Source organism: Pseudophryne corroboree, chromosome 7 (assembly GCF_028390025.1).
Source record: "Pseudophryne corroboree isolate aPseCor3 chromosome 7, aPseCor3.hap2, whole genome shotgun sequence".
Lineage (NCBI taxonomy): Eukaryota > Metazoa > Chordata > Amphibia > Anura > Myobatrachidae > Pseudophryne > Pseudophryne corroboree.
This window is the reverse complement of record NC_086450.1, coordinates 114,334,233-114,350,766: the sequence shown is the minus strand read 5'-3', so window position 1 is coordinate 114,350,766 and position 16,534 is coordinate 114,334,233. Positions and strand designations below refer to the sequence as shown.

At 44.0% G+C, this 16,534-nt stretch overlaps 1 protein-coding gene across 1 annotated transcript in view; it reads right to left on the bottom strand.

Moving 5' to 3' along the window:
- The window catches only part of LRP2 (LDL receptor related protein 2), a 449,269-nt gene that overhangs the window by 229,525 nt on the left and 203,210 nt on the right, over positions 1-16,534 (bottom strand). Inside the window, exons 30-33 of the mRNA XM_063932587.1 lie at positions 14,990-15,174; positions 14,292-14,520; positions 14,017-14,194; positions 8,518-8,646 (exon numbers count right to left, since the gene is read on the bottom strand). Coding sequence (XP_063788657.1) covers positions 8,518-8,646; positions 14,017-14,194; positions 14,292-14,520; positions 14,990-15,174 — 721 coding nt within the window. The remainder of the gene's footprint in view (positions 1-8,517; positions 8,647-14,016; positions 14,195-14,291; positions 14,521-14,989; positions 15,175-16,534) is intronic.

The following is a 16,534-nucleotide window of genomic DNA, read 5'->3' as shown; positions in this document are numbered from 1 at the left end:
CCGTGGGAGGAATATGGCCATTGACATGCCTGGTGAAAATACAAAAAAAATCAGCTCTTCGGTGTGGAAGTATTTCAACAGAAATGCGGACAACATTTGTCAAGCCGTGTGTTGCCTTTGTCAAGCTGTAATAAGTAGGGGTAAGGACGTTAACCACCTCGGAACATCCTCCCTTATACGTCACCTGCAGCGCATTCATCATAAGTCAGTGACAAGTTCAAAAACTTTGGGCGACAGCGGTAGCAGTCCACTGACCAGTAAATCCCTTCCTCTTGTAACCAAGCTCACGCAAACCACCCCACCAACTCCCTCAGTGTCAATTTCCTACTTCCCCAGGAATGCCAATAGTCCTGCAGGCCATGTCACTGGCAATTCTGACGAGTCCTCTCCTGCCTGGGATTCCTCCAATGCATCCTTGCGTGTAACGCCTACTGCTGCTGGCGCTGCTGTTGTTGCTGCTGGGAGTCGATGGTCATCCCAGAGGGGAAGTCGTAAGACCACTTTTACTACTTCCACCAAGCAATTGACTGTCCAACAGTCCTTTGCGAGGAAGATGAAATATCACAGCAGTCATCCTGCTGCAAAGCGGATAACTGAGGCCTTGGCATCCTGGGCGGTGAGAAACGTGGTTCCGGTATCCATCATTACTGCAGAGCCAACTATAGACTTGATTGAGGTACTGTGTCCCCGGTACCAAATACCATCTAGGTTCCATTTCTCTAGGCAGGCGATACCGAAAATGTACACAGACCTCAGAAAAAGACTCACCAGTGTCCTAAAAAATGCAGTTGTACCCAATGTCCACTTAACCACGGACATGTGGACAAGTGGAGCAGGGCAGACTCAGGACTATATGACTGTGACAGCCCACTGGGTAGATGTATTGACTCCCGCCGCAAGAACAGCAGCGGCGGCACCAGTAGCAGCATCTTGCAAACGCCAACTCTTTCCTAGGCAGGCTACGCTTTGTATCACCGCTTTCCAGAATACGCACACAGCTGAAAACCTCTTACGGCAACTGAGGAAGATCATCGCAGAATGGCTTACCCCAATTGGACTCTCCTGTGGATTTGTGGCATCGGACAACGCCAGCAATATTGTGTGTGCATTAAATATGGGCAAATTCCAGCACGTCCCATGTTTTGCACATACCTTGAATTTGGTGGTGCAGAATTATTTAAAAAACGAGAGGGGCGTGCAAGAGATGCTGTCGGTGGCCAGAAGAATTGCGGGACACTTTCGGCGTACAGGCACCACGTACAGAAGACTGGAGCAACACCAAAAACGCCTGAACCTGCCCTGCCATCATCTGAAGCAAGAAGTGGTAACGAGGTGGAATTCAACCCTCTATATGCTTCAGAGGTTGGAGGAGCAGCAAAAGGCCATTCAAGCCTATACAACTGAGCACGATATAGGAGGTGGAATGCACCTGTCTCAAGCGCAGTGGAGAATGATTTCAACGTTGTGCAAGGTTCTGCAACCTTTTGAACTTGCCACACGTGAAGTCAGTTCAGACACTGCCAGCCTGAGTCAGGTCATTCCCCTCATCAGGCTTTTGCAGAAGAAGCTGGAGACATTGAAGGAGGAGCTAACACAAAACGATTCCGCTAGGCATGTGGGACTTGTGGATGGAGCCCTTAATTCGCTTAACAAGGATTCACGGGTGGTCAATCTGTTGAAATCAGAGCACTACATTTTGGCCACCGTGCTCGATCCTAGATTTAAAACCTACCTTGGATCTCTCTTTCCGGCAGACACAAGTCTGCAGGGGTTCAAAGAACTGCTGGTGAGAAAATTGTCAAGTCAAGCGGAACGCGACCTGTCAACATCTCCTCCTTCACAATCTCCCGCAACTGGGGGTGCGAGGAAAAGGCTCAGAATTCCGAGCCCACCCGCTGGCGGTGATGCAGGGCAGTCTGGAGCGACTGCTGATGCTGACATCTGGTCCGGACTGAAGGACCTGCCAACGATTACGGACATGTCGTCTACTGTCACTGCATATGATTCTCTCACCATTGAAAGAATGGTGGAGGATTATATGAGTGACCGCATCCAAGTAGGCACGTCAGACAGTCCGTACGTATACTGGCAGGAAAAAGAGGCAATTTGGAGGCCCTTGCACAAACTGGCTTTATTCTACCTAAGTTGCCCTCCCACAAGTGTGTACTCCGAAAGAGTGTTTAGTGCCGCCGCTCACCTTGTCAGCAATCGGCGTACGAGGTTACTTCCAGAAAATGTGGAGAAGATGATGTTCATTAAAATGAATTATAATCAATTCCTCCATGGAGACATTCACCAGCAGCAATTGCCTCCACAAAGTACACAGGGAGCTGTGATGGTGGATTCCAGTGGGGACGAATTGTTAATCTGTGAGGAGGGGGATGTACACGGTGATGAATCGGAGGATGATGATGAGGTGGACATCTTGCCTCTGTAGAGCCAGTTTGTGCAAGGAGAGATTAATTGCTTCTTTTTTGGTGGGGGTCCAAACCAACCCATCATTTCAGTCACAGTCGTGTGGCAGACCCTGTCACTGAAATGATGGGTTGGTTAAAGTGTGCATGTCCTGTTTATACAACATAAGGGTGGGAGGGCCCAAGGACAATTCCATCTTGCACCTCTTTTTTCTTTCATTTTTCTTTGCGTCATGTGCTGTTTGGGGAGTGTTTTTTGGAAGGGCCATCCTGCGTGACACTGCAGTGCCACTCCTAGATGGGCCAGGTGTTTGTGTCGGCCATTAGGGTCACTTATCTTAGTCACACAGCTACCTCATTGCGCCTCTTTTTTTTCTTCTTTGCGTCATGTGCTGTTTGGGGAGTATTTTTTGGAAGGGCCATCCGGCCTGACACTGCAGTGCCACTCCTAGATGGGCCAGGTGTTTGTGTCGGCCACTAGGGTTGCTTAGCTTACTCACACAGCTACCTCATTGCGCCTCTTTTTTTCTTTGCGTCATGTGCTGTTTGGGGAGTGTTTTTTGGAAGGGCCATCCTGCGTGACACTGCAGTGCCACTACTAGATGGGCCAGGTGTTTGTGTCGGCCACTTGGGTCGCTGAGCTTAGTCATCCAGCGACCTCGGTGCAAATTTTAGGACTAAAAATAATATTGTGAGGTGTGAGGTGTTCAGAATAGACTGAAAATGAGTGGAAATTATGGTTATTGAGGTTAATAATACTTTGGGATCAAAACGACCCCCAAATTCTATGATTTAAGCTGTTTTTTAGGGTTTTTTGAAAAAAACACCCGAATCCAAAACACACCCGAATCCGACAAAAAAAATTCGGTGAGGTTTTGCCAAAACGCGTTCGAACCCAAAACACGGCCACGGAACCGAACCCAAAACCCGAAAAATTTCCGGTGCACATCTCTATTATTTACTGCCCAGTCTTTGGTATTTATAATCAACATCTTTGCAAACTTTGCATTTTTTGGAATGTTTAATGAACCAATATAGTTCTAGGATATTATGCCCACTGTTCTAGGGTCCCACGTTAGCTACTGCTGTTTAGGAGAATAAGCGATCATACAGTACGAGGTCCATGCACACAGCCAGTTTGCGGTCATCTGCGGTTATATGTGGACTGCATTTACCATCATGTTAATATCAATCCAGATCATTTTTATGAGAGCATTATTGGAGGATGGTAGCATTTTTGGAGCAGGAACTGCATAGCAAGTGTTAGGCTGTATTAGGATCTACATGTTGTAAGAATGGACCTATAATCATATTTTACTTTTATTTTAATTTCTGCAGGTACAACCTGTCAGTCTACAGGGCCGTATTCACGGGCAGATGTGCGGAGAGATGTGTGCTGAGCGAACCGCTCAGCACACATCTGTCCCCCCGCTCAGCACAGCGCGATGTGTGCTGAGCGTGCAGGGGGAGACGGGGGGCCGCTCATTTCACCCAGCGGGTGAAATGAGCGACCTGCTAGATTGAGCCTGTGATAGCGCCAGCGATAGCGATGCACGGGGTCGCGCATCGCTATCGCTGTGGGGTTACACACGGAGTGATCGCTGCTTAAAATCTAAGCAATCTAGTCAGATTGCTTAGATTATCGCCCCGTGAGTACCCCCAAGCCACTCTAACCTCCTCTAAAGGGCCGTATTCACGGCCCGATTTGGGGAGAGATGTGTGCTGAGCGAAACACTCAGCACACATCTCTCCCCCCGCTCAGCACAGCGCGATGTGTGCTGAGCGTGTGGGAGGAGATGGTGGGGCCACTCAATGAGCGACCTGCTAGATTGAGCCTGCATGCAGGCCAATCTAGTACCAGCGATAGCGATGCGCGGGGCTGCACATCGCTATCGCTGTGGGGGGTACACACGGAGAGATCACTGCTCAAAATCTCAGCAATCTAGTCAGATTTCTTAGATTTTAAGCAGCGATCGCTCTGTGAGTACCCCCCCTTTACTCATATACATCAAATAATGCCCAGAGAAACATATTTTTGCAAATCTCTATAAAAAAGAGCAATATTTTTTTTTTTTAAATAATAGTTGAGATTTATCGCTACATTTAAATATGGTTCATAAACACGTGTTATAAAACTTTTAGACCTTCTAAAAAACAGATGCTTTACTTTATGTCAAAGTGAGCCAGGAGCAGTGCCACAAGAAGGCTGCTTACTCCTGTAAACATATATAGAGGTAAAAACCAAATCCAACAGAGCTAATTTGTCCACTCCCACTGAGTAATGATTTATTATTCATTACTTTTGGTCAATAGTGAATTTAAATACACCAAAAAAATAAGAGATTGGATTGCTAATCTAATCTAAAATATATATCACAATTTATTAAATTATAGAAACACATTATCAAAATACATTACAAACTGTTGGATACATATACACGTACAAACCTTATATAAAATATTCCCTGGTTTTATCAATCGCTAATGCCTCATAGCACTAATCTACATAATTCAAACAAATGAATGTACTCAGAATTCAATATCTGGGCAGCACGGATGGTGTAATGGTTAGCATTACTGTCTCACAGCACTGAGGTCATGGGTTCAATTCTCATCATGGCGGTAACTGTGTGGAGTTTGTATATTCTCCCTCTACTTTCGCGTGTTTCCTCCCGGTGTCTTCCTATACTGGTAGGTTAACTGGCACCCAACAAAAATTAACCCTAGCATGAATATGTGTATATGTTGTAGGGAATACAGACTCTAAGCTCCATTGGGGCAGGACCAAATAATAAAGCACTGCGGAATATGTGTGCACTATATAATTAACTTGTAATAAATAAATAATAAACGTCTACGTATATTGGCCAATTTATATGCCCCCCTACCCTGCACACCATTGTCTCTCAATGCGGCAATGGAAAGAGCAAAGACCACCATAGAGGATCCCAGCACCATTATAGGTGAGTATTACATGGCATGGCAGCAAATAGCATTTGGTTTATGTATCTTCTAGTAAAGGAGCATTAAACCCAGGTTTGTGTACAGTACATGCATACATACAGTATATATAAACTGTGTATATATATATATATATATATATATATATAGTTATTTGCGACTACTGCTAGTAGCTGGCTTATTTTAGAGCAGTCTGTATGTTTATGTTTAAAAATTAACCAAGATAAGTAAATAATTCCTTTAAAAAAAAATCAAAACATTTGTTGCCTTCATACTTTACATGATCACTAAGTATATGGGCTTCTAGAATGGCCCTGCATGACTACCACTTTTACCTTCAGAAATGGTATTAGGTAGAGCGACCCATGCTTTGAACTATGTGAAACCATTAACTAGCTTTTAATTGACATATGTTGTCTTTTTTAATTTAAACCCTGTAATTTTAGATTGCAAGGTGGACTATATTGCTATGTTGAAATGAAGACAATAGTGCAGACTGAGCATTCCAAAATCTAATCTTTGTGCTGATAGTCTGTGCTGGCAGACAAAAATAACACTGTCATCAAGGATTAGGATCATAATAAGTCTCAGAAGAATGAGCGCAGGTCTTTTTTTCAATCATTAGCAATAATTAAAATCTTTCACAATTAAATTAACAAGTGATACAATCTCTATGGCAACAGAGCTACAGCATCAAGTCTTTCATTCATTCAAAACACTTTAGACATTTCACTGCCAAAAGATGCTGAATAATGGTGATTTTACATAAGCTCTTTCTGCATTAGAAAGCTGTACATGGAAAATTGCATTTAATCTCTTTTGGAGGCAATGGGATAAATAATTAATTGTGCTGTGCACAAGTTCTCAAACTTCTTTTTGTTATTGTGTTATAAGTTCTGACTAGTTATAGAAGATTTCTCAATAATACATAATGAAATGACAAAGATACATACTGCTTTATTGTGATCCTCACAATATTATCCTTACTTGCAGTTGCTCAGGATATATTTTCTCTCTCTTCCCTATATTCTCTCTCTCTTCCTGTGTTTGCCCTCTCTTTTCCGCCTGCCTCGTCAGACTCTGTTTCTCCTGCCCCGCCAGTTTCTTTCTCTCCTGCCCCTTCAGTATCTTTCTCTTCTGTGCCTCGTTGTCCACGTTGTCCCTCTTGTGCTTCTTCTCCCTCAGTCTCTTTCTCTCTTGCCCCTTAGTGTCTTTCTCTCCTGCCCCTCAGTGTTTTCTCCCCTGCCCCTAAGTGTCTTTCTTTCCTGATCCTCAGTCTCTTTCTCTCTTCATCCCTACTGGCCAAACACAGTCCAAACCCCATTTGGTAACCAATGATATGTGAGATAACCAAGTCTACTGGGGGTCTCCTCTAACATGACTGATTTGCAGAATATCCTTCCTTAGTGTTTCCTACAAACTGCCTCCTCTAAACACTGAACTGCACCTTCCCCAGAGGGCTCTGCACACAGCACTCTCTGCAACACAGACACTCACAGCTATGGCATCCCTCTCTCAGGTACACTGGTAAATCACCTCTTGGTTTAGGGTCACCTTCCCCAAGTCTATCGCTTATAGCTTTCACAACAACATGCTGCCACATCTGCAGCTTACCTGGGCCTGCACTTTCGCAGACATCTCATTTATGGACCCTCCTTGATACACCCCTTTTTCACAGAACATAGTTTATTTTTGGTTTTAGACCTGCTAATCCCTTTAAGGCAGTGTATGATACTGTTGATGCCTTGGATGTCTACCAAGAAAAAGTTCCATGCAGTAGAAAAATTGGATTAACAATAAGGAGTAAGAATTCTGATACCTCCTTACATTACATCTCCATCTCTGCAGACCTATTACCCAAATCATAGCAACAGGACAGGCGAAAGCAGGAGAGTGAGCAAAGAAAGAGGCATTATTTAACACCTCCTAGGAAGACCTGTAAAAGTTCTGCAACCAGACTGCCAGACCAAGCACCATTGCAGCTCTGGAAGGGTACATCAGGCTGGTTGGTGTCTGACTCCAATATGATAACAGAGCAAAACACAAAGTCTATAATAATAGCTCCAAGCAATCCTTTTCCTTAGCTACACAGAGCAAAAGATGAAAAACCTAACCTCTGCCCCACAGCCTTCCTCCTCTAAAAAGAGCCGACATGCTGTTTGCTGACAGCCTGACAGATGGTATCAGCAGAGAACAAGACATCACTGTTTTACAAAGATCCTACTTTAAGCTTCTATGCACTTTTGAAGTTCTGAGAATATTGATATGGAGAAGGAGACTGATATGTTACACAGGTATCTCAACTATTCTCAATGTACTGTTCAAATCTTACCAAATCAAATAAACTGATTCGGTAGCTCTAAGGTCATACTGTGAATCTGATACAAATTAAATCATTGGAAGGACAGTTTGGAAAAATAGGTGAACTAAAGTATTTTGTTAAAAAATATTACTCCCTTCTCCAAACTAAGCCCCCAGGTTGCATTCCCTATCTATCTCCATCTTTTCAAGGTTTAACATTAATGTAATGTTCCCAATAACCCAAATAAATATGTCCTATTTCCTTTTTGCCTCCACCTCCACCCTCCCCCAACACACAACACATGCAGACACTTTTGTCTTCTGTAAAAGTACAACCTCATTGGTTCATTGTGGAACTGTATATTGGTAAAATTGTAAAAGGATATAACAATTATATGATTACTTTTAAATATATATTTATAGGATATTTTATGTGCTTGGGAAATGGGGTACATAGCCGGGATGGGGAGTGGGATGGGCATTGTTTGAATTTTATATATTTGTATTAAATCCAGAGTCGGACAGACGTGCGCCACGTCCTTTAGGTTGGAAGTGTACACACGAGTGCCGATGTGCTGATGTATTTTCTATCAGCAGTCATTTTTTTTTATATAGATAGGGTCTTTACCACACTCCGATGACAGGTAGTATCAGATAGAGTTCCATCACATAATTATACCTATTTTACAGGGTTTCTTTACATACTGCAACATTCAGTTTTTCTATCCATTCCCTATTTACATTTTTCTTAAACATAATTTTGTTTTACTAATAGAATTGACTACAAAATGCATCAAAAGCAATACTGAGACTTCATATGACATAAAAAGATTTGTCTTACCTCTTTGGCAGTTTACCGCATCAGCAGCTAATGACCACCCTGACGGGCAGGAACAAGAATAAAATTTGGAGGAATTTGATGACAATAAACATAGATGGCTGCAAGGGTTTGATGCACATGGATTTTCACCTATGACATTTAAAGAATGAAACTATAAAAGCTGCATATCAGAAATCAAGTATGTTCAAATTGCATCACAAGCAGTAAGAGGGATTCAAATAAGCAATAATCAATAAGCCATAAAACATATAAATGATCAAATCAGAAAATAAATGGAGGAATATTAGCTGATCTACGGTATAATCTAAAAAAGGAATGAAAAAAAAAAAAGATATTCAGTATTACCGTTACATTATACCATTGAATAATGTATACAACTTATAATCCTTTGGAATATGGGGGTCATTCTGACCCGATCGCACGCTTCAGTTTATCGCAGCAGTGTGGCGGTCGTGTCAGAACTGCGCCGGCACCGCAGTGCGCCGGCACATGCCACATGGGCGAAGGCCGTCGGTCCGCTACGATCGTCTCTGCCTGATTTACAGGCAGAGGCGGTCGCTGGGCGGGGTGGAACAGCGGTGTTTGGCTGCCGTTTCGCGGGTGCGGTCCGGCCAACGCATGGCCGGACCAAACGGGGTCGGACCGCAGCGGCTGCGTGACGTCACACACAGCCGCTGCGGGTCGGGGAGCGGTTAGTAGCTCCCGGCCAGCACGCTAAAGCTGCGTTGGTCAGGAGCTACTCTTGAAGTGCAAAGGCATCGCCGCTGTGCGATGCCTTTGTACTTCTGCGGGGGGGGGGGGGGGGTAGGGGCGGCACTGACATGCAGGACGGGATAGCCCTGTGCTGGGCGTCCCCCCACATGTCAGTGTGAATGATCGTAGCTGTGCTAAATTTAGCACAGCTACGATCATCTCAGAATGACCCCCGATATACTGATTTGGGTGTTTTTGTACCGATTATGAGAAAAGGCAGATAATGACAGGAGATCACCAGGGAAGAGACTTTGCGGTGTCATTTATCAACTGAGAGACACTTGTACTTTCACAGAGGTATCATTTTGATGCACTGATTTGCAAATTTACAGGCCCTATACATAGGACTGAACATGTGCTTGACTTTCAAGCACAGATGAGGAATTCTGGCTGGAAGAGATACAGGGTTGTTAAAATGAAAGTATCCCTAGTTACAATACTCAGGAGTGAGTTCTAAAGGCTCATTATGAAGAGAAATGTAGACAAAAGGTATTTCAGAAGATGCACTAGCCATTTAGTCAGTACCGGATTACCCACTATGCGACCTAGGAACTCGCCTAGAGCCTGGCGGGGACTAGGGGCTCATCTGTTGCAACTTGTGGCAGTCAGTATAAGGGGAGTTTAGTCACACAGCTGACTGGCCAAGCGAGTTTAGGGTGGCTCAATAAAAGCAGCAACAGAGCCCTGGACACGGAACAGCTTGCAGCAGAAGCAGCTCACACAGGAGGACTCATTGATTGCAGTAAGTGAAAATGAAAAGTGGGCTGGAGTTCAGGATCACTCAAGCAGTAATCCCAAAGTCAATTGAGAAACCAACTTGGCTTCTAAATTAATTCTGGAGATATGTATTCTTTTATTAATGTGAGCAGTATGTCTCCTGGTGTCTGGCCCCACCCGGTCTGTAAATTACAGTGGACACTATATTCAGTAGGTAAATGTATACTATGTACCTGCTGAATATAGCCTTTCAATAACAAACTGTACTGCCATTATATATAAAGCATACTGACAGAATGTATAGGTATTAGTGTATGTGTAATATACATCTCTTACATCCGGTGTGTTTGTTTTGGCTGTATTTTTATTCCTACTTTCTCACTTCTTCTCTGCCTCTCTCTATCTGGTTACACAGCTTTTCTCTCTCACTCTCCAGATGGGCCTTCTCCCTCACTCTCCTCTGGTCCATCACTCTGCTGTTACAGTCTCTTTACCTTTCAGTTGGGAGGTGACTTATGTAAATAGGCTTCTGCCTTCCACCCTCCCCTCACAGTTGCCTCCATTAACTTTATAAGCAGTCTTCAAATATTTGCGCCTGCTCGGATATGAGCTCTGTGACCAAGTAAATTAAGTGTAAGGAAGGAGATTGCTGAATTGGATAGAAACGGGCAGCACCATACAGCTGATGAAGTCATTGTAATGTCCAAATGTGTTGGGTGGCTACAGGGAGGTGAACTGCATACCTTGCCTCATGCATTCTCACTGGAGAGAATGCATTCCCATAAGGGACCCTTGTTGAAGTTGAGATTGGAGTAAATAAAAAAAGATTGTAAAGCTTGTTAAGCCTAAAGACACAGTGCAGGATAAACAACTTTGTTTTGTTATTGATACACACACACACACACACACACACACACACACACACACACACACACACCACTCACTCACTCACTCACACACACACACACACACACACACAGTAGCCCTAAGCCCGGAAGCCTGTGGCCCCATATAAATGTAATCTGGCTCTGCATGCATTGGAAAAATATGTATTGGTTACAAATTTTGACACTATGGGGTAAATTTACTAAGATTCGTATTTTCCCGTTTCAGGTCAAAGTTCAATCACGAATGACATCGAAAGTGTAAAACTGCAACTTTTTGAATTGATTACGACTAATTTACTAAGCTGTCGTATTCGGGTTTTTCTTTTGTTCCGATGTCGATGTCATTCGTGGTTTTTTTTCTATTTTTACGGCAGTGATTAGCAAAACACTGCCGACTTTTTTACAATGAATCTCGGCCGGATCTGTGTGATCCGTGCTGGGGTTCATTTTTTTTGTTTTTTTTACATTAAACACTGTCAAATATTTAAAAAAAAATTGCGTGGGGTCCCCCCTCCTAAGCATAACCAGCCTCGGGCTCTTTGAGCCGATCCTGGTTGCCGAAATATGGGGGAAAAAATGACAGGGGTTCCCCCATATTTAAGCAACCAGCATCGGGCTCTGCGCCTGGTCCTGGTTCCAAAAATACGGGGGACAAAAAGAGTAGGGGTCCCCCGTATTTTTAAAACCAGCACCGGGCTCCACTAGCTGGACAGATAATGCCACAGCCGGGGGTCACTTTGATATAGTGCCCTGCGGCCGTGGCATCAAAAATCCAACTAGTCACCCCTGGCCGGGGTACCCTGGGGGAGTGGGGACCCCTTCAATCAAGGGGTCCCCCCCCCCAGCCACCCAAGGGCCAGGGGTGAAGCCCGAGGCTGTCCCCCCCCCATCCAATGGGCTGCGGATGGGGGGGCTGATAGCCTTTGTTGTAAAAGAAAAGATATTGTTTTTAGTAGCAGTACTACAAGTCCCAGCAAGCCTCCCCCGCATGCTGGTACTTGGAGAACCACAAGTACCAGCATGCGGCGGTGACGTCACCGCTGAGCAGAAAGTTCCCAGCATTGGTTACAATGGAGCGCATAGGCGCTACATTGTAACACTGCCGTGTGCCGCCTGTCACTCAGTACAGGAGCACACAGCCGATCAGGAGAGTGCTACAACGTGGCACTCCCTGATTGGCTGAAGAAACCCACTTAGACATCAGTCAGAGTGGGTTTCTGGCAGTCGGGAAAAGGGGATCCATGTGCAAACATGGGTCCCCTTTTAGTGCGTGGCTCGGGTGTCCGTTTTGTTATTTTTTTCAAGTACGTGGATTACACCTGGATTCCCCGAGGACCCTGGACCCCTGGATCTCGTGAGTATAATTTCTTCAACAGGTACCCCTTGGATTCTACTGGAGAAGAGGACCGACCTGCGTGGGAACATAAGGTAAGTATGTATGTATGTGTGTATGTATGTAATAAAATTATACTTTCACGGTGTGTGTGTCTTGTGTTTTTTTGGGTATTTTTTTAGTAGTAGTACTACAGGTACCAGCGGGCCCGTTTTTCCGCCGCATGCTGGTACTTGTGGTTCTCCAAGTACCAGCATGCGGGGGGAGGCTTGCTGGGACTTGTAGTACTGCTACTAAAAACAATATCTTTTCTTTTACAACAAAGGCTATCAGCCCCCCCATCCGCAGCCCATTGGATGGGGGGGGACAGCCTCGGGCTTCACCCCTGGCCCTTGGGTGGCTGGGGGGGGGGGGACCCCTTGATTGAAGGGGTCCCCACTCCCCCAGGGTACCCCGGCCAGGGGTGACTAGTTGGATTTTTGATGCCACGGCCGCAGGGCACTATATCAAAGTGACCCCCGGCTGTGGCATTATCTGTCCAGCTAGTGGAGCCCGGTGCTGGTTTTAAAAATACGGGGGACCCCTACTCTTTTTGTCCCCCGTATTTTTGGAACCAGGACCAGGCGCAGAGCCCGATGCTGGTTGCTTAAATATGGGGGAACCCCTGTCAATTTTTTCCCCATATTTCTGCAACCAGGATCGGCTCAAAGAGCCCGAGGCTGGTTATGCTTAGGAGGGGGGACCCCACGCAATTTTTTTTAATAAAATAACAACTTTCCCACCCCTTCCCACTGATATACATGCACGGATCTCATGGATCCCTGCATGCCTATACAATCACGGGAAAAAAAAGCAGGTCTGTTTTTTTTTAGCACTTTTTTACGAGTTGTAATTTTTCACGGCAGTGTTTGTTTTTTTTTTGCTTTGCACTTCTTAGTAAATTACCGAGATTCATACTTAAACAGCCGCGTTTTGACCGATGGTGTATTCATTCGTAATTTTTTTCTTGGACTTGCAAAAAATTACGAATGCCCTCATCACTACCGTGATTATTGCTTAGTAAATTACCGAGATGACACTTTGATGAAAAAACGGCATCTCGGTCAAAATCGGGAGCTTAGTAAATTTACCCCTATGTGGCATTGTAGCAATACGAATCACTTTTTTCAGAGCACTACAATTCTTCAATGTGTCCTCCACAGTGGTCAACATCAGTTTAAATTTAAAAACAGCATTCTCTATAGCAGAAAGTAAAACATTGCTATATTTCACCAACAAATCAGAGATAAAAAATGCAAATGAACAGTGAACTTATAATGGGTGCAGAGTGTGTGGTGCACATGGATTCCTCACCGCACTGACAACTCTGCAGCACCGTCTTCACAGTGACAATTTTGGGAAGATGGCACCGCTCAGTGAAAGCAAAGAACCTTTGCTCTCTTCCATAATATTACTGGGAAGATGGCACTGTAGAGGGGGAACCCACTTGCTGTCACAAACTAAGATTCAGAGGGGCTGGGGGGGAGGGGGGGTGCTGCTCACAGGAGGATGCCACTGTGAAAATGGCCAACCCATGGGTGTAAATACGCCCCTGAAGCTGCAGACCATGTTCCATATTTCTCCCATGCACATTGGAAATACGGGAATTCTAGTTTAATTTGTTCAGTTATTACCAGGAATCAATAAATGAATCACTTTAAAAGCAAAACAAAAAGCTAAGATTGTCTAAATATTTTAATATATGCGCAAATTTGAAAAATCCTGCTTTATTACATAGATGGTTTAATGTGATGAGCTTTCATGTCTTACCTCTAGGCTGTTTAACAGGATGAACTGCTGAGATGCCCATAGGCTGCTGGATGTTATAAATCATGACTGTTTGGTTGCCGCCATGCCACTTATTGGCACGAATGACCCGGTTGGTGTGTCGATCACTCCAATAAATGTAATCTTCAAATATGGCAATTGCATGTGGGTGTTGTAGCACCTGTTGGAAGACAATAATAAAGATTTTTTTTACTTTTTTTGTTTTGTGAGTTCTGCTAAAGATAAATTGTGGAGATTTAATAAAGAAATCAACTCACCAAGTCACTAGCCAAGGCTTGCCTTCTGTTTTTCCCATTGTAATCACAAAAATCAATGTAGTCAAGATAGGCATCAGCAAAATAGAGGCGCTTTGTTGGATAGTCAATAGTTAGCCCATTGGGCCAATATATTTTCTCTGAAATGATAACTGTTCGCAAGGCTCCATCCATACTGGCTCTCTCAATCCTGGGATTTCTGCCCCAGTCAGTCCAAAACATCACGCGAGCACTGCAGCAAAAAGCAAAAATATTGCTGCGCTTTGCACTTCCATCCAATATATCATATTCAGAACATTATATTCAGATCACTTTATAAGGTTTTGGTAAATATCCAAACGTCTATGAATCTTTAAGTGGCTATCAAATAAGTTTACAAAGTGCCACACTTCAAAATTTGGTAGTCAGAAGAACAAAAGTGTCTTACATTAAATTATATTAAACTTAAAAAATTGCATCTTAAAGGTTGATTTTTATAGTAAAATCTTATATAAAGAAAAGTGTAAAACAACAATCAAGAAATGTAACAAACTTGAAATTGGTGCACCTAAAATAAACTTTTTGGTTTGAGCCGTTAATTAAAAAGTTTGTGAAAATCAAATCACTGGCACAATATTGTGATCACTGGCAGATTCGCTCACTGGTACACTTTACCGTCACCACTTCTAGGAATTAGTCTAATATATAATAATATGTCTTACTCTGTTCTAGGATCTAACACAAGTCCTCGAGGGTTTGTCACATTTTCACTAATGAGAACAGTCCTGTGGGTCCCATCAAGTTTAGAGACTTCGATAGTTTCCAAGACATAGTCCGTCCAGTAAAGGTTTCGGCCCACCCAGTCTACAGCAAGGCTTTCCGTTACGGTAACACCGCTGTCAAATATCTGTGGAAAACATTGCCTTTGAATATAACGTTTACTTATGATGGCTGCCAATCTATCATGTTGAACATTCAATTCAATATTTATATAATTTGCCTGTAGAACGTCACTTGTTTGTACTGTAACTAAATTATATTTGTTCTTTTTTCATTGAGTCACTGAGAACATTAAATGCACTGTGTGAGTTTTATGCAGCACAGTTTTTGATTGACTATTTAATGCAACTACAAAAAATAAGAATTTACTTACCGATAATTCTATTTCTAGTAGTCCGTAGTGGATGCTGGGAACTCCGTAAGGACCATGGGGAATAGCGGCTCCGCAGGAGACTGGGCACAAAAGTAAAAGCTTTAGGACTACCTGGTGTGCACTGGCTCCTCCCCCCATGACCCTCCTCCAAGCCTCAGTTAGGATACTGTGCCCGGACGAGCGTACACAATAAGGAAGGATTTTGAATCCCGGGTAAGACTCATACCAGCCACACCAATCACACCGTACAACCTGTGATCTGAACCCAGTTAACAGCATGATAACAGAGGAGCCTCTGAAAAGATGGCTCACAACAATAATAACCCGATTTTTGTAACAATAACTATGTACAAGTATTGCAGACAATCCGCACTTGGGATGGGCGCCCAGCATCCACTACGGACTACGAGAAATAGAATTATCGGTAAGTAAATTCTTATTTTCTCTGACGTCCTAGTGGATGCTGGGAACTCCGTAAGGACCATGGGGATTATACCAAAGCTCCCAAACGGGCGGGAGAGTGCGGATGACTCTGCAGCACCGAATGAGAGAACTCCAGGTCCTCCTCAGCCAGGGTATCAAATTTGTAGAATTTAGCAAACGTGTTTGCCCCTGACCAAGTAGCTGCTCGGCAAAGTTGTAAAGCCGAGACCCCTCGGGCAGCCGCCCAAGATGAGCCCACTTTCCTTGTGGAATGGGCTTTTACAGATTTTGGCTGTGGCAGGCCTGCCACAGAATGTGCAAGCTGAATTGTACTACAAATCCAACGAGCAATAGTCTGCTTAGAAGCAGGAGCACCCAGCTTGTTGGGTGCATACAGGATAAACAGCGAGTCAGATTTTCTGACTCCAGCCGTCCTGGAAACATATATTTTCAGGGCCCTGACTACGTCCAGCAACTTGGAGTCCTCCAAGTCCCTAGTAGCCGCAGGTACCACAATAGGCTGGTTCAAGTGAAACGCTGAAACCACCTTAGGGAGAAATTGAGGACGAGTCCTCAATTCTGCCCTGTCCGTATGAAAAATTAGGTAAGGGCTTTTATAGGATAAAGCCGCCAATTCTGAGACACGCCTGGCTGAAGCCAGGGCTAACAGCATTACCACTTTCCATGTGAG